At 33.2% G+C, this 22294-nt stretch overlaps 1 protein-coding gene across 5 annotated transcripts in view; it reads right to left on the bottom strand.

The window, feature by feature from the left end:
- The window catches only part of LOC138314235 (secretin receptor-like), a 37334-nt gene that overhangs the window by 6000 nt on the left and 9040 nt on the right, over positions 1-22294 (bottom strand). For 3 of the 5 annotated variants that reach the window (XM_069254462.1, XM_069254461.1, XM_069254465.1), the window contains exons 2-10: positions 6464-6556; positions 5078-5177; positions 3928-4038; positions 3368-3486; positions 2947-3041; positions 2315-2483; positions 1614-1770; positions 719-779; positions 195-264 (exon numbers count right to left, since the gene is read on the bottom strand). In XM_069254462.1, the coding sequence (XP_069110563.1) occupies positions 195-264; positions 719-779; positions 1614-1770; positions 2315-2483; positions 2947-3041; positions 3368-3486; positions 3928-4038; positions 5078-5177; positions 6464-6547 (966 nt within the window). In that variant the 5' untranslated portion in view covers positions 6548-6556. Of the gene's footprint in view, positions 1-194; positions 265-718; positions 780-1613; positions 1771-2314; positions 2484-2946; positions 3042-3367; positions 3487-3927; positions 4039-5077; positions 5178-6463; positions 6557-13648; positions 13786-21687; positions 21980-22294 lie in introns of those variants that run through there. The other 2 variants (XM_069254463.1, XM_069254464.1) reach the window with 2 other exon arrangements.

Raw genomic sequence — 22294 nt, 5'->3', positions numbered from 1 at the left:
AACATAATATGTTTTATGAAATTATATCCAATACCTAACAGTCACGTATTCCGGATATAATACAAAATATCTTTATCAGAAATACAGGTTAATATCCATACACATCAGCATAGAAGAATGGCATAAAAATGATTGAAAATAAGTGCTACATATTTGTTGAAATTGCTTATGGACAATAGAGTAACGATACTTACAACGACGGACGCTACGATTGGGCCTCTCATTATCCAGAAATATCCTGCCGTTGGATTGGTGTTCCAGCATCTGTTATGAAAAAAAAGACGTTTGTACATAGAAAGACGAATAATATCAAATGAATTTCTGACCATGACCTTGGTCGAAGGAACTGGTCATAATTGATTTTCAAGAACATAATCATATGCATGTTGCGAACATTGAAGTGCTTACTTATAATTGTTTCAAAGGCACACATAGGCATCCATTCTATTAAAATGACGTTTATTCTTTTTAAATGCTAATTGTACATTGTTTGTTTGATTAAATTGACGTCTTTTTAACAGCCAGAGTCATGTAAGGACGGCCTCCCATGTTTGCAGTGTGTAGCGTGTGTGAAGTGCGAAGTGGGTTTTTGGGAGACTGTGGTATATTCGTATTGTGTTTTCTTGTATATTGGAACTCTTTTCCTTTGTATAGTGCGGTATCACTGAAGCATACCGCCGACTTTATTATTGATAGTGAATAATTAAATCATAATTACAGTATATCTTCTGATGTCGCCCGCACAATAACCCAAGGTATAACAAACAAGAGCGGTGACACTGTAAAATATAGACAAACAATATAAACAAAAACATAGACATCTGTTTCTTACCTTGGCTTAAAAATTAGTGTAATTATTCCGAAATTATATTGATATCATGCACTGGGTATATTCGTCGCATGATCATTTGTCTGATTTGAATAACTCCTATATATTAATGAAAACGAAAAACATACATTCGTTTACTATCGTGGTTTAAGAATTTGTGTAATTATTCCAAAATGGCATTGATACCATGCATTGGATATAGTCGTAGCATAATTCTTTATATATCGAAGCAAATCCTTTATTTTAATATTTAAATTACAATAATGCTATTTCATCATAAAAATCGTCTGTAATAAACATATGTATATATATAATGTTTAAAGAAAAAATATTCTAGCAGTTGCTATGGATTTAAAGGCCCACTACCTTTCCGGAGCAAAATATAAAGATTTCTTAAAAACATTAATTACCTCAGAAAATATATACCAATGGCCTAAGATGAGGTTACAACACTAAATAATGCAAGATTTCCTGCGTAATATATGATAACAGTAGAGAGTCATTTCGCTGTTTTACCGTCTGCCGCAGTGATAGTCAACTACCGCGCGGTATTTAGGTCGACGGGGAAAAACATAGACGACCCGCGTTATGAAAATTAATATTTTATTTATTTTAATTAAATTGCTTAGGAGGTGATAGTAAGTGTAGTATCAACGTTAAGTTAATAACTTTTGCCACTCTTCAAAATTATTAATCTCGTTTTACATTCCCATTTTAAAAATCAAAAACCGTTTCGGAAAGGTAGTGGGCCTTTAAGTTTATTAAAGTGAAATAGTATACTCACACCAGCCAAACACGACAAACCAGACGATACTACTCCGCTCCGAGAACACGTTCACAGATATGAGGGTGTGTAAATACATCCCCTCCACAAAGATCCACATATAGTTGGCCACTAACAGATAGTGGAACACTGTAAAGAACAGTTTACACTGCCAATGCTAAAAATAATTAAAAAAAAAACCAAATTTAATTTAATTCAATTCAATTTTTTATCGTGTTCTTTTGTAATTTTATAGTAATTCAACGTCAACATAAACAACAGAACAGAAACAATAGCATGAACAAATATATGGTTTATACTTGGTGCAGGCCCCTTCTCCTCAGTTCAAGGGACTGTTTCATGAAAAGGCAAGACTGTTGAATAAACTTAAAAACAATCGGTCGTTAGTACGATAGCTAAATGTTTTTTTTTTAATATTTTATGTGGAAAAAATCAAACCAAGCATGGCTGCTTCTCATCGATTATCAAAAATAGACTTGCGGAGCTTGATCTTATGTTCATAAGGAGATGCTGTTTGATGCATTGCAACTTCAGCTATTTGTTTTGAGGAATCAGGACCCGCGTTGGTATCATTGTTAGCGCCTAGGTTATGGCAAAGGTATGTCAACTTATGACAAAGCAGAATGAGAAAGTTTTTCTTTCAGAAGAAGATACAATTTCCATGTAAAAAAAAAACAAAAATGAGGAAGTGTCGTGCTTACCGTTCCCTCTGGTATAAACTGAATAGCCCCAGTTGGCGACGTTGTGACGTCACCATGAAATCCTACCCCTTCCACCAACATGTTTTCCTTCATAAATGATATTGCAGCCCTCAGCATAAATGACACGAACATGTGCACGTGAATGGTATTCCTGGGACATCGTAGTTTTCTGCCAAAACGTTAACATAAACATAACATAATGACATCATTATATGTGAGTTTGTCAACACGTGTGTTTTTCATAGATTATCTTTTTTGGCCACACATAAGTCTCAAACAACACATGATGGGGGATAATGGAATCTGAATATTAATTTTACATTTATTTATTTGGTGCCTTTTCCAAAATAACATCTAATAAAAGCAATACTGTAATAATTAAGAATATCTATAGACTTGAATATTAGATATAAATGGATATTCAAAATAAAAGAAAGCAAACTTTATGCTCATTATGATGCCTTCTCAAAAATATGATATTGATAAGTATAACGTACAGTAAACCGTGATCTTCAACAATTCATGATAACATTTATTACTGTAAATTGGTCATAAGGATTTGAAATTCATTTCATATAATGAAAATAAAGAAAATTATTTCCCATCTGAAATTGATGCCCTATTTTACACACCGGAAGTAGAGCATGATGACCACCGCCATCACCAAGGAGACGAGTGACGCTCCATAACCAATGGTATACATCATAGTAATGCGATGTATGTGTTCCTATAAGGTAAATGAAATAATTGACAAAGTATACACTAAATAAGAATCTCTAGAAAACTTTAAATGTGGGGAAACTACAATTTTGATTGGTGCCACTAGAACAAAGAGACATTCCGACAATGTTGTTAGATAAAGTTTAATTGAGCTAATCTGAAAATAGATTTTTATTAAACGTGTATGTTAAGTACAATGGCTAAGTAAGGTCGTTTATAATCACAACTTGAATAATATCAGAAAAATCATAGAACACAAAATAAATTATGTGAAAATTAAAAGAACGTATCATATGCAATCTATTTAAAAAAAAAATTAGAAAAGAAACTCACGGCAATGAGAGGATGTCCGCCATTTTTGTCGATACACTTGGAGTAGTCAGACCAGGTGGTATTATGAACCGGATGTGTGAACCATTCTCCTGTCTCCGTACACGTCCGAGAGGCTATTGCTGAAACAAAATGTCATTCGGATCCTTTTTACCAATGCTTATGATTAATGTTCATATGTATTGGAGTTAGAAGGCCTGGAAGTACATATTCCGAATTTGCAAATTACAGAATTATCTGCACTTGCGGGTAGGTATTGATTGTGACGTCATGTGTTTGCGAGCGTAATGTCATACGTTTCGGAGAAAACGACGTGAATTGCGCTCACAAAATAATGACGTAACAGTCGATACCTACCCGCAAGGGAGCTAACTCTGTAATATGCACAGACGGAATATCCCCTCGTCTAATTCATGTTCACAACCTGAAGATTGACATAAAATAGATATCAAGTGAAGGAATGTCAGTTTTAAAAGCTATCCTGTTAATTTCAGACAATTACGACAAGAAAGTCTTTCAACAACATTATTAGTATTTGATTGATAGATGGTTTGCTTACTTACCGGCGCTGTCAAACAGATTGAAATAGCTGGGGCAGTATTGATAGACCGTTTCACCAGCTTTAGTGTACGGCCAGCACGAAATGGTATCCCAGGTTATACTGCAGTACGTACCTGGAAATATTGTCAACTTTTATATACCTTATGGACACCATGTCTTAATATTGTAAAATACGGTTATAACGACCCTCCGAGGACTGACAAAATTAATTCGTTATCAACTACGTTCGTTATACTTATATTACAACCTTGATGGGGAATGAAAAGTGCTACGTTGTAACTATGATTTTTTCGGTAAGCGTTTTCCATATAAACGTGATTTAATGCAATGACTATGTTAAAAAAAAGTATTCATAAAATACATGTACACGTATATCTATGATAGATATAGCATAATACATATGAGGAACCATTAATTAAATATGTATCCAAAAAAGAAAATGATTCCAATATAAAACAAAAAAGTGGTATTTTTATTTTTTTTTTCAAAGTACATTTGATAATGTTTTTATAATGTGAAATGAGAAAGGGCCAGAAGACCAAAGTCATGTATAATTTTGCCTAATTCGAATTAATGGAAGGGAGGTAACTCTTATTAAACACTGAACATAAAATCTAACGAACTGCCTACACCCTGGTTCTACAGTTTTCGTTATCTCTTCAAACATTTCATTTAGTGATGCATGGTGATAATTTTGCAGGAAATCAATGATAGCAGACACTAAAACAATATGTTGTTGTAATGTTTTCTGCTACGCAAACGCTACTAGTTAAGAATGATTAACGTGGTTTAAGTTTGCATATCAATCTAACTCTGCTTTTTACGATATCCTTCTTTGATTGGCTCTCATGAAACATTCAAAAATGTCAAGTATCAACATCTACACCGAGGAAACCGAAATTTGCTACAAACGTCGACACAATCTACCATATAAACTGCCACGTAAAATGTATGAGATAGGTATCGTTTTAAATTTGGAAAGTAATAAATCATACTTTAACACAAAGGAGTTAGATGCCTTATCACTTAGGCTAATAGATTACCTCTCATTATATTCTTTTTTTCTCAACAACTTTTACAATTGCAGTGCAACTCTACTAGAGCCCATCACTTCACGTATTTACTAGAGATTACTAGTGTGGTGGGTCTTACCGTTTTCCGGTTTGGGCGTGTACAGAGTGCTGTTGAGGCACTTCAGCTCAGCTTCCAACACCAGTCGATTCTGATCCTCCAGTGATATGGTTACGACACTCTAATGATATAAACACAGCAAAAGTGTTTTGAAATTTGAATGTCAAAACACTTTAAATTTCTGAGACTACAGTCTGAGTGAAGCAACTGATACCGCCTACGTTGTTTAGTACTTAATTATTTAAATTCGTAGATGTCGTATACTATAGCTCATGTAGACAAGTATGCCACAAATTATTTTTTACTCAGATAATCATTCTATATTAATCTTTTCTATTATCATTGCATTAATCATAAATTAAAGTTTATTCATATAAATTATGAAAATAAGGGTAATTAAAGTTTGGCATCTGTCGCATGTGATTGGTAATCTATAAACATATGTTATTTTCTAAATGACATTAATACAATCAATTGTTGATACTATAACTTAAGGTAAATACTTGAACAACATATATAGTTAGTTAGGTTAAAGAAAACTAAGATGATGATGATGATAATGATGATGATGATGGTGATCATGATGTAATGATGTAATGATGATGTGATGATAATTATAATATGTGTGTGATGTAATGATGATGATAATATTTGTGTGTATATGATGATGATGTGATGATGATGTGATGATGTGATGTATTATTTGATGATGTGGATTATGTAATATGATGATGATGATTATGATGATGTGATGATGATGATGTGATGTGATGATGATGATTGATGTGATGGTTTGTTGTTTGTTTGATTATACGTAATGTAAGGACGCCCCATGTTGCGGTGTGTGTGTTGTTGTGAGAAGTGTATGGAGACTGCGTATGTCGTGTTGTGTTTCTTGTATAGTGGAACTGTTGCCCTTTTATAGTGCTATATCACTGATGTAATGATGATGATGATGATGTGATGATGATGATAGATGTGAATGATGATGATGATGATTATGATAATGATGATGATGATGATGATGATGATGATTGATGATGATGATGATGATGATGATATGATGATGTGATGATGGTAATTATGGTGATGATAATTATGATGATGATGATGATGATGATGTGATGATGATGTGATGATACTATGATGGTGATGATGATGATGATGATGATGATGATGATGATGATGATGTAATCATTATGATGTGATGATGATAATATGATGATGATGATGATGCTGATGAAGAAGATGATGATGATGTGATGATGAAGAAGATGATGATGATGATGATGATGATGAAATTATGATGATGATGATGATGATGATGATGATGATGGTATGATGATGTAATTATTATTATGTGATGATGACGATGATGATGATGATGATGATGATGATGATGCTTACCCCATCCGCTCTAGACATTATGGTTGAAAGAAACAAAACCATGCACCAAATCGTTCTGTTTCTAATAGAGGCAGCACCACTCATTATTTACATCTGAAAAAGATAAATATGAAATGGATTTTTTAATGTGATACTGAATGTTACTTCGTTTATTTTCTGTTATATTATATTGACGACAATCGATATTCAATTTTATTCTAGGTTTTTTAAATGAGCATTATTGTAAAGGAAAGCGTTTATATTTACAATAAGCTGCCTATGTAGGTCAATTTTCATAAAAAATTAGTATGTTCGAGTCTCCAGATGTCTTCATCATTAGTTTTAAATGCTGCAGTGTTATCAACTAGTTGAATATGTAAATCATTTTAAGAGCTTATTAACGATATTCAGTCATATAATTCATGTAATTAGTAACAAGTTTACTTTCAATATAAATAATATAATTTTTAGATAGAAATACACAAATATATTGTGCTAAATGTGGCTAGAAATGATCACACGTCACACCATGTTTTTGTATAATGTAACATTTTTGATATTTATCATATGATCACATATTAAGTACAAATTTCAAAAGCCGGCGATCATATGATCGATAATGTATTACACCGATGTCTTGTATATAGTTCACTTTTCGATAATTCTCAATATGAAATGTTTGTATTGTTGAAAATCTTCATATTTTGTAGGAAGTAAAGAAAATAAATGTATGTGTGAATAAAAAATAAACAATTCAAATCCCCTGAAGAACGACAAGAGCCGCGAAAGTGCGAGGGCGATACAGAAACTGTTTTATGGTTGTATTTTTTTAAAATATGTATGTATATATAAATATTGCAAATTGAACACCGTCCTATTTGTTTCTAAACATTTTCTTCAATAGGAAAGGATGGTTTATTTATTGCTATGGTTAGACAGTTGATATGGTATGTGTTACGTTTCGATGACTAGTACCAGTATCCATCCATACCAACGCTATATCACGAGCTTCTTACAAATATATACTGAATACTTAAGTCTAGCTTCTCACACAATCGATTTGAGTATGTTGAAGGTTTCGGTTAACGTTTTGTTTTGATGCCAATAATCATTGTTTTCTCTCCTGCAGTCTCCTTTGTTACTTGTATTACGGAAACTAATGATTGATCGTATGGATCAATGTTAAGCTTGTAGACTTGAGTAAGTACATGAAGGAGCTTACTTATTGGTTCTCCGTCAAGTGTTGAGCAAATATACGCACCCGTCGAACGAAAATATTGAATGATGTGATATTGTTATATCCTTACGAGAGGAACAGTTTTATAAAGAATGACAAGCCCATATATTGATGGATTTTCGCAACTAGTCCACCTAGAATAACTGTTTATATTTTTCTTTCTATTAGAAGTACCCTTCAGGTTCTCAAAAAAGCAAAAATAGGTTCCATGTCCTTCTAAAACGATACGTCTCACAACTAGGACAGATCATTTCCATTTCATAAGAGTGTTCTTAAGGCCTAGGTCACTCGTACGCATATTGTCAGGGTGGAATTGGATATTTGCGAAAGCGCTGATTTAGGTAGCTGATTTAAATATAAGCAAAAACAATAAAATTTGTGTATGAAATATACAGATTTGTAATTACCTAATTAGCTACCATTTCATCACTGTCCACGGGAACACGTTATTGGAAAATATATCGACAAAAGTGTCAAAATACCTCTTAATATGTGCTTTTGCAGATATCCATATGAAAACATGGCTACGTGCAAATTCGCTAGACATTAATTACACATGAGATTTGTACACTTGAAATTAACTCGATTTGGATGAAAATAACATAAAATATTAAAAATTAACTAATATTTGTTTGTTTGTTTAGTTTTACGTCCTATGAAGAGTCATGGTCATGTTAGGACGTGTCAGGTTTGATGGTGGAAGTAAACCTGGGAACCTGGAGAAAAACCACCGACCAGCGGACAGTACCTGGCAACTGCCCCACATGGTATTCGAACTCGCGACCCAGAGGTGGAGGGCTTGTGACAATTTGTCGAGACATCTTAACCACTCGGCCACCGCGGTCCCTAATATGCAAATATCCTTGGACACAATATTCAGAACTAAGAGTAGGGCAACCTCACCAGAAACAGTAATAATAATTATTATTTATACTTGTTATAATAAATACATTAACATTTGAATTGTGGCTTTCTTTGATTAGTTTACCGTCTTATTAACAGCCAAGGTGATTAGATGTCCTAGGTTTTGGTTGAAACTCGGACTACTCGGAGAAAAACCACCGACCATCGAACTAAATCAGGCACTTGAATAATACATAAATAAAATAATATTTGCATTATTATGTACGAAAAACACAAATGTGTGCTTTGAATAGTGTCTTCATTTAGATACTTATTTTGTAGCAAGTTTTTTCCCGATAATCATTTGGGACATCGGGCATTATCTTCTGGAGAATCAAGCTTTTTATTTTTAGATTAATAACTTCCCTAATATAATAAACATAAACATTTGTTGCCCATATCACGATTTTTATATGCAATTTCACGCAATAAAGTAATTGTTGTCAAGAGGGACTTCAATACCATCCGATTATCTGTGGAACATGGGGTATATATCAATATTTATTTGACACGTCATTGAAAAGAAGATTATCTGCCATGTATCCATACCTTGAAATATGTAAACATAATAGAAACATCAAACTAGCACATTGTAAACAGCGCCCTTCATATTCTTAAACATTGCATAATACCAAATAGATACCGTAAGCAGATGTTCACTTTGTATTTAAATATTTATTCTGTACGCGTTTTTCATCTCATTGCTTGTTTACATTTGGTCATGATTTTGAAATGAACAGACTAAGCATCTCATGTAACATCCACAACACCAAAGTACATCCTTGCATCACTAGAATATATAGGTCACGTTAGAACCTACTGATAAAGACTTGTATACGTTTATGTTATCTGAGCATAGGGACGTTATCATAACGTTGGTGAACGTTTTAAGTAACGTGAATATGAATTATTGTGCACTTGTCAGAAACTTTCAAAACACAGAAAAACATTGTCTGATGTTTGTTAAACATGCCTTAGCGAAAATGCTAGAGTAGAAAAAAAATCATTCTAGCTTCAACATAGCCACGAGTGCAGGTAGAATCTAGATAATCAGGAGGGAGGCTCACAACTGGCATTTGTCGAACAATTTAATGCCTAAGTAATGAAACATTCCTTGACCCATATCCTATTTCTACATGAGCTTTCCAAGTCAAATATTTTCCTTCATTTTGAAAATAAAATAAAAACATTATGATGGATCGACGGTCATCGGTTCTATTTATATCGAATGCTGATATGGCGAGAAGGCGAAATGACAGAAATTATTGATTTTGGTTAGTTTACCTTTATTCATTGTTGTTTCAGCATGGCCATTTTTACTTAACAAGTCTACATTTACGAGGATATTGTGTTTGGACGACTCTGCGTGGGAACGATTACCTCCCACAGTTGTCCGATATTTGTTCTTTGATTTATCCCAACAGCTCTCATGGGAATATTAAAGAGTGTCAACATACCCTAACAAGAACGGGTATATGTAATCAACATACCATCATCGTATGTAAATAGGTATCACACAGTAGCTTTTATCAATGGGGATGTTTGGTTTTTATACATCACTATATATAGCTACAACACAATAGCTGATGATTAAGTAAATATATATATATAAATGTTGTTATATGACAGCTATTAATTGATATCTATATATCAGAGTCGTGTATCAGTCCACGGGTGCTTTAAATTCAATAATGTTTCTGTTTATTGCTCTATAGATAGAACATAAAACAACATCAAATTCGCACCTCTATGACAAGGTTAATACTAAGTGAGATACTATAAATAATTGTACTACCACCTCATAAATGCAAAGGTCGGTTTGCAGTGTTACAATGTATTGCAGCTCACAAGTATGATATATTAGGAATGACATATGAAGACGAATTAATCAATAAGCATCTACTTTTTAAAGGATATGGTAGACCTTTTTATGAAGGATTGTCCAAAGCTTAGTTTCACGATACATTGTTGTCATGGAAACTAATAGGTAAACAATGCATACAAATAACAAAACAACAGAACAAACTTTTTACCAAATATTTTCCTTACGGAATAGTTGCTATCATTACTATGTTCGAATTCGTATTAAAATCTCCATTTGAAGTATGTAAAAGTGCAATACACATAATGCAATGTATATTACATAATAGTTTTGAACACGATATCTACTTTTATAACAAAATGAATCCCAAGAGTCAATCGAGATTTATTAATAGACTCGAACGAGACTCTTTTATTTACAATACAATTCAATATAACTTTGTTGAGAACGTCTGTCGTGGATTTGGGCCCGTTATTTGACTTTTTATATCGAAAGATTTGCGATAGTGCCATTGATCAAAGTAGTTAAGTGAAGTAAATTTTCATTTACTGCTTTAAGTGTATTGAAAAGGTGATATCGACTCTATCGTGACAAAGATAAAACATGCATCATAAATAAAAATTCGGATACGCTGTACTGCTGATCGATACCACCAGAGAGACTGTTGTTATCTATATATTACCATCAAAAGAGGTTTATATTAAACTACATTCAAGTGGTAAAAGATGTCGATTACAAACAGGGTGGGAAAGAGACCTAAAACAATAGATGTGCCGATTAGAAATATACAGATCTAAGGAGCGGATATTTCTAGACAGCTGATTCAAAGTATAAAGACGTATGGGTAGGATTTATATTATAAAGGGTAAAGATCGGTCGATATTAAGTATGAACCAACAAACCATAGAAATCGGTCGATATTTGCGTTATGTTAACCGGCCGTCAAGGGATTTTTTGTTGAAAATAAGAGGTTAATAATTGCCATACAAACGAAGTTTATACATATAGTGCCAATACCCTCCTAAATTTGCCATTATTATTCTTGTCAGTTAAATGATAGTCGATGAGAGTGTCATTCCTTTTTAAGTTTGTTAATCGTGTTTCGTTATGTGTGACATCATATAAACAGACGACCTCCCTGCATGTGATGTGTTGCGTGTGTGAAGTGTCCGGCTGTGGCATTGTGTCTCGTGATAATTAGAAATACATCTCCTGGCAATTTTCTCACTGAAGCTTTTTTGCCATGTGGCGTAAAAACTTAATGACTCTGTAGAGCACATTTAAGGATAGGATACGAACTAATTAATATATACAAATTTAAACACATTAGTATTACATAACAACTCGTATGAATCGTGTCATGAACTAGTTTAACATTAGTTTATGAATGAAAGATACGTGCTTAAAATTAGCACTTTCAAGTACAATGTATATTAAAATAAATAATCAGACAAGCGAACAAAAAGATACAAATATGTAACGTTTTACTAAACAAAGTCATGACAAACGTGAGCAGATTTGTATTTATAAATATAAGTCTCCGGAGAAAAATCTGCTGTCATTTGGTATTCAGGTATCGGGATAATATTTGTATTACAATTATAAATAACTGCGCCTCTAGGAAATCTTTTAGTACATCATGAATCAAGAAAGATCAAAGTAAGGCTGACCAGGTGTGTAGAGGTTTTCACCGATACCAGACATAACAATCCAAGTTTAGTCACGTTTTTTCAATATGACGTGGAAGTGGCAGACATTTTTTCAAGGACCAGTGGGATATTTAAACAAATGTCAATAAATGCGAATTACGAAATTATAAAACCAATAATTCATATCTGCTGCAGCGAATTACATATTTCTTATTCATATTTTGATGAGTAAAACTGTTGACTTATACTTAATGCTGTTAAAGAAGACTGGTTAATGATTTTCTGGCAATCAAATGTTTACAAACCACAAATGGCGCTTATGATTAGGTGACAGAAATTATACTACCACAATTATATCAGAAAGATTTTCAAATTAGATGTTTATGAAATCATCGAAAAGCATGATAGACAGATGATGATTTGATTTTACAAAACTTTCATATGGTTCATTGTCCTAACATGAGCAGATGTCAGATACCGCGCTTCCTGTATTTGGCGTGTATTTGCATGGTGGATGTGTATTCAAACTTTGTCACCATGCGGTGCGTACTTTACTGACCAAACTCACATAATAAAGCGTATTTTCTGTTTTTTTTTTATTATAACGAAAGAAATGCATGTAACACATTAATTGCAAAGTAAATGCAAAAAAGCTACCATTCGCTTTCAAATTTCTGTGTTCTTTTTGATAAACAATGAAAGAAATCACCCAGATAAGACCAAAGTAGGCGTGATGTAATGTTTACACATTTTATCTAGATAATATAATGCATATTATTGTTAATATGTTTGGTATGTACAATCTGATAAGACAATGGGTGGTTCAATTAACTAATGAAGTAATTAATATTATTAAAAAGTAAGAATATTTTTTTCTCTTTACTCCTATTATATATTATGAAAGTATTATAATAAATCGATATAATATAACATCTTAAGTGTAACAATTAAATCATATTAATTCATATTCCGTCTTTGCATAATACAGAGTTAGCTCCCTTGTGGGTAGGTATCGATTGTTACGTCATTATTTTTTGAGCGCAATTCACGTCAGTTTCTCCGAAAAGTGGGACGTTACGCTCGCAAACACAAGACGTCACAATCAATACCTACCAGCAAGGGCAGATAACTATGTAATATGCAAATACAGAATATTACAACATGTTAAACATGCAATTTGACGAAAAAATCCTGTTAAAACCAAGAATCATCTTGCTCAACAAGAGAAAGAAGTTCATTTTTCTACAAAGAACTTTATATTGAGAGTTTAAATTTCAAGTAAATTTTGCTTCATGTATTAATTCTGAAAATGATATCATCTAGGGTGGATAGGGATGTGTTGTGAAACTCCTGAAAATATATCTTTAAAAACATAACATTTTCTGCAAAATGTTTACGAAAATATTTCAGATAGCCTATTAAGTATGTCTGTTTGTTAAATATAGTGCCAGAGGATAAACGAAAAGGTGATGAATTACGGCAAGTTGGATAAACTGGACTGCCATGATCTACGGATATAAATGTGAGATGAGGGGAATTCCGTTCGGCAGCAAAGAAAATTACCTGTTAAACTTAAAAGATTTAAACAAACTCACCGTCTGTTGTGGGTCTATGTTTTTATACGTCCAACAAATGACTTGATGACAGGATGATTAATCCAATAGCAGGTGTAATCCTGGTTAATAATCACTTTAGATAATTTGTCAGCCCTAAAAATACTGCCGGCAGATAAAATGAGTTTATCACTCTGGTTATACGCCTAGTCCTATAGAGTATCTGACAGTGTTAGAAGGTAGGGCGATTGGATCAATAGAGACGATAACTGCCGAGCGAGTGGTTATATAACGGATTGATATATTAATCCGTATAATAATTTTCATAATTATAATATCATTGATATTTGTATTACATTTTAACACGATACGTCATATTAAAAGTTACCGAAATGCATGAAACATTATGACTACAGGATATATAACGGATTATATAATCCGCATAATAATTTTCATAATTATAATTTCATTGGTATTTTTATTATATCTTAACGCGATACGTCATATTAAAAGTTACAAATTTGCACGGAAGCGTTATGTTTGTCCTCAGAAACGATTTTATAACAGTTTGATATAAATAGTATAATCATTTTCATAATTATAATATCATTATATATCATTGTAAATATACAGTCTGTATTTCTCATTTATAAAACGCAGCTTCATATCAAAAGTTACAGATATGCATGAAAGTTTTATGTCTTTCCACAGAAAGTCTGAAAAAATATCGAACTGCATTTAATACATAGTAACTGCGGTGTATCTCTAATTCTAAAAAGGTGGAGTCAGTTATAGTATGACAGACATTTAACGAAATGTCTATATCAGTCATACAATCGCCAAGTAATTAATCTTGCCGATAGCTAATGCAATGGCATACAAAAACAGTTGGAAATGTATATGATTATCTTTAAGGACTTACGAATTTTCAAGGTCTAGGTGCGTGATCGAAACCTTTGAATATCCCGACCATTGAACACTTATAATTAGGTATGGAAAGGATTAACAGATCGTTTATGGTAAAGATTCAGAGATCGAGTATGGTAAAGATTCAGAGATCGAGTATGGTAAAGATTCAGAGATCGAGTATGGTAAAGATTCAGAGATCGAGTAGGGTAAAGATTCAGAGATCGAGTATGGTAAAGATTCAGAGATCGAGTATGGTAAAGATTCAGAAATAAGATAGGGAATAGATTTAAAGATTATGTATGAAGAAGATTGAAAGATCAGGTCAAGAAATGTTAGGGAGACAGATCAAGAAAAGATTTAGTGATCAGGTATAGAACAGATGGAGTGTTTCGCGTGTTGTTTGTTGGAATATACAGAAAAAGCTCATTGTTCCAATTTATAATTACACTTTTTCGTTACAAATTTGATGTTATTGTCTCTAAACTGCAACAATCTAACAGTTTACCACTGGGTGAAGCTCATTGGCGCAGTAACATATGCCAGATGGTTGCATTTTAGAAACAAATAAATCGAATTTATTTATAACGATCTCGCTTTATCATAAAACATGACTATATCATTCAAATGCATTGTTTGAACCAACGCAGCGGTTTGGAATACTGTTAAAGCTATCATTGCAGATATTGTAGCAGTCACCGAAACGTAATATACCGCAGCGACAAGGAGATAATAGTTGACCCAGAGGAGGTCTCTACAGCTATGGGGTTTGGCATCAAAGCCACGTTGAGTAGTAAAGAGATAGTTCTAATTACATACGCCGGTACTCAACATTTCTCTAAGTCAATATTTTGTCTAACACAGACGTTCCTCCGACTTTACAGCTGGGAATATATGCCAGCATTTATGTGTAACAAAGAAACTGATTATAAGAATGCTTTCATGATGCCATTATTCCCGGTTTGTGTTAAGATATTTATTGAATCCTCCGGGACAACCAAACACTGTATGGAGATACTTAAACCTACAGTGTCAATACAATAACAATGTGACAATATAAGATTATCGAGGCATTGATATCTCCAGGCGTTTAGTATTCGGTGTTAACACACCCGAGTGAAATATAACAACATAAACAACATCATATTAAATAACATTTTTTTTTTAATTTATAAACCAATAATGTATATATGTTTTCTTTTTTAAGAACACGGATATGAGAAGGAAATATGCAAACGACATGTTTTGTATCATTTGATATGTCTTACTAAGAAGCATTGTGATATTAGATAGAAAAGTTGTTTATCTGAACACTTAAGGCTAGTATAGATGTACTCGGTTCTGGAAGGTGAAAAAGACAGGAGTTCCCGAAGAACAACAATCGACCTTCGAGGTTCAACACATGCCAACTATTATATGTGCTCTTTGAAGTCGGCAGCAAAATTGTTAAGTAGAATCTTTTTTATCTTTATTAGTCATTTTTTTACTTTCTATCGTATGAGCTGAAATTTCTGGCATCAAACATACCGTACGTGAACAAACATTGGAGCATGGGCAGCAGATAGAAAAGAATAACACCAGTGCCAGGTGGAAATTTTCTTACGTGGTATTGTCTTGGTTAAGTGGACCAAACATATTTAATATCGTATATATAAACAAAAATGGCTCTGTGTTTACTTTAAGCGTGTCAAGGAGAAGGAAAGAAACTCACTACGGATCGTTAATCAACCAAGAGCCTCGCTCCCATTAGTCGATAAGTTACCGAAAGCAAATGGTACTCATCAGCTTCGCGTTCCACATGGAAAACATACATGTATTTTTTATATCCTGTATATTTATGAGTAGCGTCGGAGATGCACTAGTGAAAAGGTACATGGAACGGCCACCAAACGCACTGTCGGATAGGAAAGCGATTTATTAAAGTATGTTTAAATCACATTGAATCAGAAATTAGATATTTAAGGATTAACTTGAATAGATTTTTTTTATGTTATGGAGATATAACACAAAAATCTGAGTGTACTCTAAATAAACCGTAAAGCGGTTTATGATGAGAGTACACTCAGATTGTTGTGTTATATCTTCATAACATAAAAAAAAATATTCAAATTAATCCTAATAATTTTATTTACTAAAGATAATCTCTTCAATACTCAAAATTCATTTTGGGACTATTTTGTCTATAAAATCATTACGCCGTCATCTCAGCCAATCAGAAGCAACGTCACAAACGGCGATGCCATTTCTTCCTTTATGGGCTGCTAAAGTAAATTTTAACCCAATGAAAATGCTTGTAACAAGCAAAATTGAATTATAACAAGATATTTTCAGAATAATGAAAAATGACCTAGATGATATACAGTAGCTACAGAAATATTGGTTTTGAAGACTTTGAGTTGTATCTCACAATACCATATGTTATTATCAATAATTAGTTCATGGTTCCGAAGCCTGTTAAAGTGAACAGTCGGGCAAGGATGGCTAAAGTCGGTAAAAATGGTGTGAATGTATCCAGTATAATTTCTTATGAAATGGAAAAATAAAATTTCTCGTCAAAATCTGTCTGCGTACGAAGAAATCAATTTAAAGTATGGGAATTCTAAAACGTCCTCCCGGCTCACTATGTTCGTGGTTACATTTCCACGCAGCCTCGCTTTCAATGCTTTCAACTTTTCTTTACTTTAATGGTCAGAACTGGGAAACTAAGCAGAACTTGACCGTCGTATTAATATGTGAGAACTTGTGGAAGGCCAATGAACGCATTTAGACTGGTTTTCTTTGACCGACTATTCACTTTAACATATATGCGTCATCTGAAACTGTCGGTCGGACTAGGCTGCACGTTTGAAACCTTCGACGGGAAGCGTCTTTCATTTTAAATACAGAAATAGTCCTAATATGATGTACTACAAAACATAACCTGATAAATGTGCTGTCACTATGTAATATCACACAATATAACAATTAAAAAACGTGTAGAACTTAAACTGACTTCTAATTTTAGATAAATTCGGTTAAAGCGTACCGACTGATACATCAATGGTTTTAAAATCAATTACAGTATGCAAATAAATATATCCAAATCGAAAACATGTTTATGACGTAAAACCGTGCCTTTATATTTATTTTGGAAAAATAAATCTTTTAGACAATCTCGGAAAATCGCTTTAATTTTAAAATAGTCTACAGTGCTACACTATAAAGAACCCTTAAGGCGATCCTTTATAGATTGATACGCCCACTTTGTAACACCATTGTCATAGGTATTTGCTATATACAATAAAACACGTACGTTGGCTTCCGTCATCCAAGGGAATCCTTGGTTCGCGTGAAATGTTGTTTCGGCGCTTAAGCAGCGAGGAGTGCTGCCAAAATGGCGGTGTTCTTGTGTGATAGTTTCGTTGCTTTATAACAAAACAAGGGCAAATATTTGTCATGTTATTAAAGTATGAAAAATTTCACACAATGAACGTAAATATTGACACGATCATGGCTGGTGAAATTCCATAGAGAAATATTTCAACTGTTAAATAAGGTTTTCAACTTCACACAGGTAAAAACAAAATATTTTGCAAAAATAAGTTTTTAACGAATATTTATATTGTAATCCCTTACAGCGCTTATATATAAAATAAATATTTCTGTTACTTATATTGAAACTATTTTATATTAAAGCGTGCTATTTGAAGTTGATATTATATACAGAATACAATAACATATACAAATACTAAACATGGATCTATTGCATTAATGTTTTAAAACAACTGTTACGGTAATAGCCTATTTTTATCACAATAGAGAAAATAACATTACCTGTTTTCGTGAAAAATACAACAATAGAAACTAAAATGTATTTTTAACCCAGGCAGCACATGCTAAATTCGTACTGGCGGCAACATGCACACGTGCATACGAGCAAGTACTGCTTTGATGTATAGTGACACGATATGTGCGTGAAGGTATCCGTACCAACAGTAAACTCTGGCTTGCTTACTGTGACATGACAAGCCACATGTATGCACTTACATTACAACCTTCTGTACAATACAGGTTTGTATATGAATGGATGCAGCTATGCTAATGCCATTCCATAGTGCATATAAATTGTTTGTATTTAAAATGCTTAATAATTATTATAACTAGGTGGTTTTTGTCTGTAAATTTCATTTTTAAACAAAATGAATATTGCAGTTGCGCTTGAATAGATTACATAAGATCATAGAATCAGTATTCAGGACCCAATGATCACATTCATCTCAACAATGTTGTAATGCGTCATATCGGAAAAAATGTCCTTCTGTGTGTCTTGTGCGACTTTTGTTCAAAACTATGGTCGAATTCCTATCGAACAGATGTCTGTATTACATTCCCAGGGTAAACATGTTTTTCGTCAAACATTTTCTGAAAGCATATCTTTATATCTCAAGTGAGACCTCATTGATGGTATCATTTGGTTTAATCTAACATCAAACAAAAGGGCCTACGACAACATTTCACAATTTTGCCTTTGGAATCGATCAAAAATATTGACCTTAACGGTGAAAAAAACATTTCTCTATAAGCAATTACCTTCGATCGCGGTTACGTTTTGATTGAAGTCTATGAGTAGATTATATTAATTTTCCTGATGAACACGATTTGTTCATACTTAATAATCCAGCCTCGTGTGAGCACATTTATGTTCTCAAAAAGTGTCATTTTTTATTGAAATTGTAAATGAGTCATTTACATAAATCAAACGATTTGTTAAAAAATAGGAAAAAGATAGTCAGTCAATACAAAATGACATTAAATATCTAATTAACGTTAACCCTGAACAGTCCGTCATTAACCATAGGTATTAAAATTGCTTTGTTCGGTGATTCTTGACTTACGTCTAACTGTCTTAACTATTAACTATTTAAAGGGAAATATTGCTATATATATGTTATATATTCATGTTTATCAACATAATGCCATGACAATACTTATGCTAGAAGCTTCTTGTCATTACTTACACATATATCACTACATATTAAAAATCCATTTTTTATTACATAGAATGGTATTTTGGAAGATCTCTGCACAATTAAATACGACCAACTACTGCTTTGTTAATACCCGTTATACGAGACATACGAATAAAGCGTCTCCAACGCTTCTTGTCATCATGTTGTTCATAACAACACACAGGGAATAGGCCAAAGCATTTAATCTATTAATCTGTCTCCGTTTTGTTTCGTTATAATAGCACACACATGTTATCATATGATTTATGTTATTCCGTACTTCATTAGGAGACCGTCACCATTTATTCCATGATGACCTTGCACTTGTTTGATTATCTCAGGATATCATATCCAAAAATTAAATCCAATACCTTATCGCAAATAGCATTGGCGAACAGTTTTAGTCTACTAATCTAATTTTGATTTTATTCGGTCGATATATTGTGTTATTATCCTTGGAGACGTGAAATGCAATGCCTTATTGTTTTGGTTCTATATTCCTACACTGAAAAGACTAAGTCAGTAATTGCAGGCTCATATGTCAAAACAATGACACTGACGAGACCATAAAAGCATATCTTTACAAATGAAAAAGGGGACATGGTAATGAAATTAACGTCTCATATACAACTGCATTCTTTGATATCAATGATTAGTACCACTGCACCATTTTCAGCAAAACACAGTAAAACATTTATCACCGGTACTTCAGGGGAAAAACACACCACTAATCAGACCAATTATATATGCATTATATGTTATAGTTCTTCAAATTGATTGATTTTACTTTTTTTAAATAGTTAACGAGGACGTGACATTTTGACTTTGGAAACAATATTTGACCTATTGTTCCGCATTACTGTCCTATTTTTAATGTATTGTCTCCTGACAGTTGATCAATTTTGTGATATGAAAGGGTAACTATAAATCCCTTCTATTTTTAGATACTTGGTTATTCTCAGTCTGACTTTGCACGAATTTCCTCCTGCATAGTTAATGCTTCTACGGATAATAGAATTGTACAATTATGTTTAATATAATCGATTATTTGACATTTACTGTTTTCACTATAGTCATTTTGTGAGAATTACTTCCACATTAATCCCAAGTGACCCCCTTTACATCAGGTAATTATGAATTTGAATAAGGCGAAATATAAGTTTAATTCGGTCAGCTTCATTAAAGATGCTCCACCGCCGACAGGGCATAAATGACATTCATCATTTGAACAATAATTGGTGTTTATTCGTGTATATATATGTCAAATTAGCACAAAAAATAATATAAAATAATTCAGTTTGCCTTTGGTGCTCCGGTAGTTTATGTCTATTTCCTAACAACCCGAAGATTAAGTGGTCACACAGTCAGCTGAAAAATGTATTCCTATACGTTTTAAGGCATGCTTCTGCAGCTTGTTAAGATAACTCACTGGTATTTTACATCTGTGTGTTTGGTATATTCCTAATTTATCTATTTACTATATTAGAAATGAAATGAATATTTTATATACATGTAGTACTGTATCATTGAAGACAAAGAACAGAACACTCCACTACACCACATCATACAATGTACTGAAAACGGACAAAACAGTCGTCTCACATCTTTTATGAAGACTTTTAAATGAGCGGAAACACAACCTGCGTGTTTCGGCAAGTGAAAAGAGCATAACGCCTTTCTCAAAGGGGCGAACATGCAAGTCAAGTCCAATAGTGAACGTAAATGAATACACTACACAACCGTTGTTATTTTGAAGTTGCCCCAAATACAGGACAAACTAGGGATGTGTGTTTTAAAGGACACACCAGTAAATGACGTACACTATTTAATTGGCGTTTTACTGTATGTGTTTCATATAGTACTACTTCATTTCAAATATTTGTATATATACACAAATGTTCATTGCATGTCAATAGTATATTTCGCTTTGCGTCATTCGCATATACTTGACAATTGCAACATATCTATAGATTTATCTGAGACAATGGTAAATGAAAATATCGAAAAATAATTAGGGGCCATTTGTCAACAATCATCACATTTAGCTGTCAAACCTTAAACGATGCATTGACATTTAATGATAGCAGTAGATACAGTGCGATAAAGAGATTCACCGACATTGAAATACGATATGATAGCAGACAATAAACATATGTAAAGTCCCATTATAGTGAGCTATTGACTTACCACAGACGTTGAACCCATAATGGTCATAACGAATTTCTTCCCGTACTGGGCACCTTAATCCAGTTAGTTACTATTATGATACATCAGCCAGGCATATTTCACACCGGCTTCTCCAAATAGCATCAACACCATTCTTCATTAGCTATTGCAGATTATTTTACTTCGTGAGATAGATATGCACTACTATCGTCCATGATTCGTAATTGTCGTATGTCGTGTGTATTGCTGTTTATAATGAGTATCCCGTGTCAGTCAAATTACCTGGCAAATTATATCAAACTTCCATTACTGACGATTCTCTGACTCTTTACTGGCTCAAAGATATCCCAACACGCGATTATATACACTCTACTCCGAGAGCTTTCACAGTGGAAGCAGGGGTAAGATGAGCAAGCGTATTCATCAAGTCTGAGAGAGCGTGAAAAATGAAATACATGTTCAAGAGTACAAACGACTAGTCTTGAAATATTCTTATGATAATTCACAATATTGCATGATAGAGCACTTTGTTATTCTTGGAAAATTTTGGCTTTAAGCCAGCATCGAGACACCCCCGAATGTATCCACAGCAGGATATCGACATTAACTAGATATGAAGTTTGCAGAC

The sequence above is a fragment of the Argopecten irradians genome, chromosome 2 (assembly GCF_041381155.1).
Source record: "Argopecten irradians isolate NY chromosome 2, Ai_NY, whole genome shotgun sequence".
NCBI classification, from domain to species: domain Eukaryota; kingdom Metazoa; phylum Mollusca; class Bivalvia; order Pectinida; family Pectinidae; genus Argopecten; species Argopecten irradians.
This window is presented reverse-complemented; position numbering and strand designations above follow the sequence as displayed.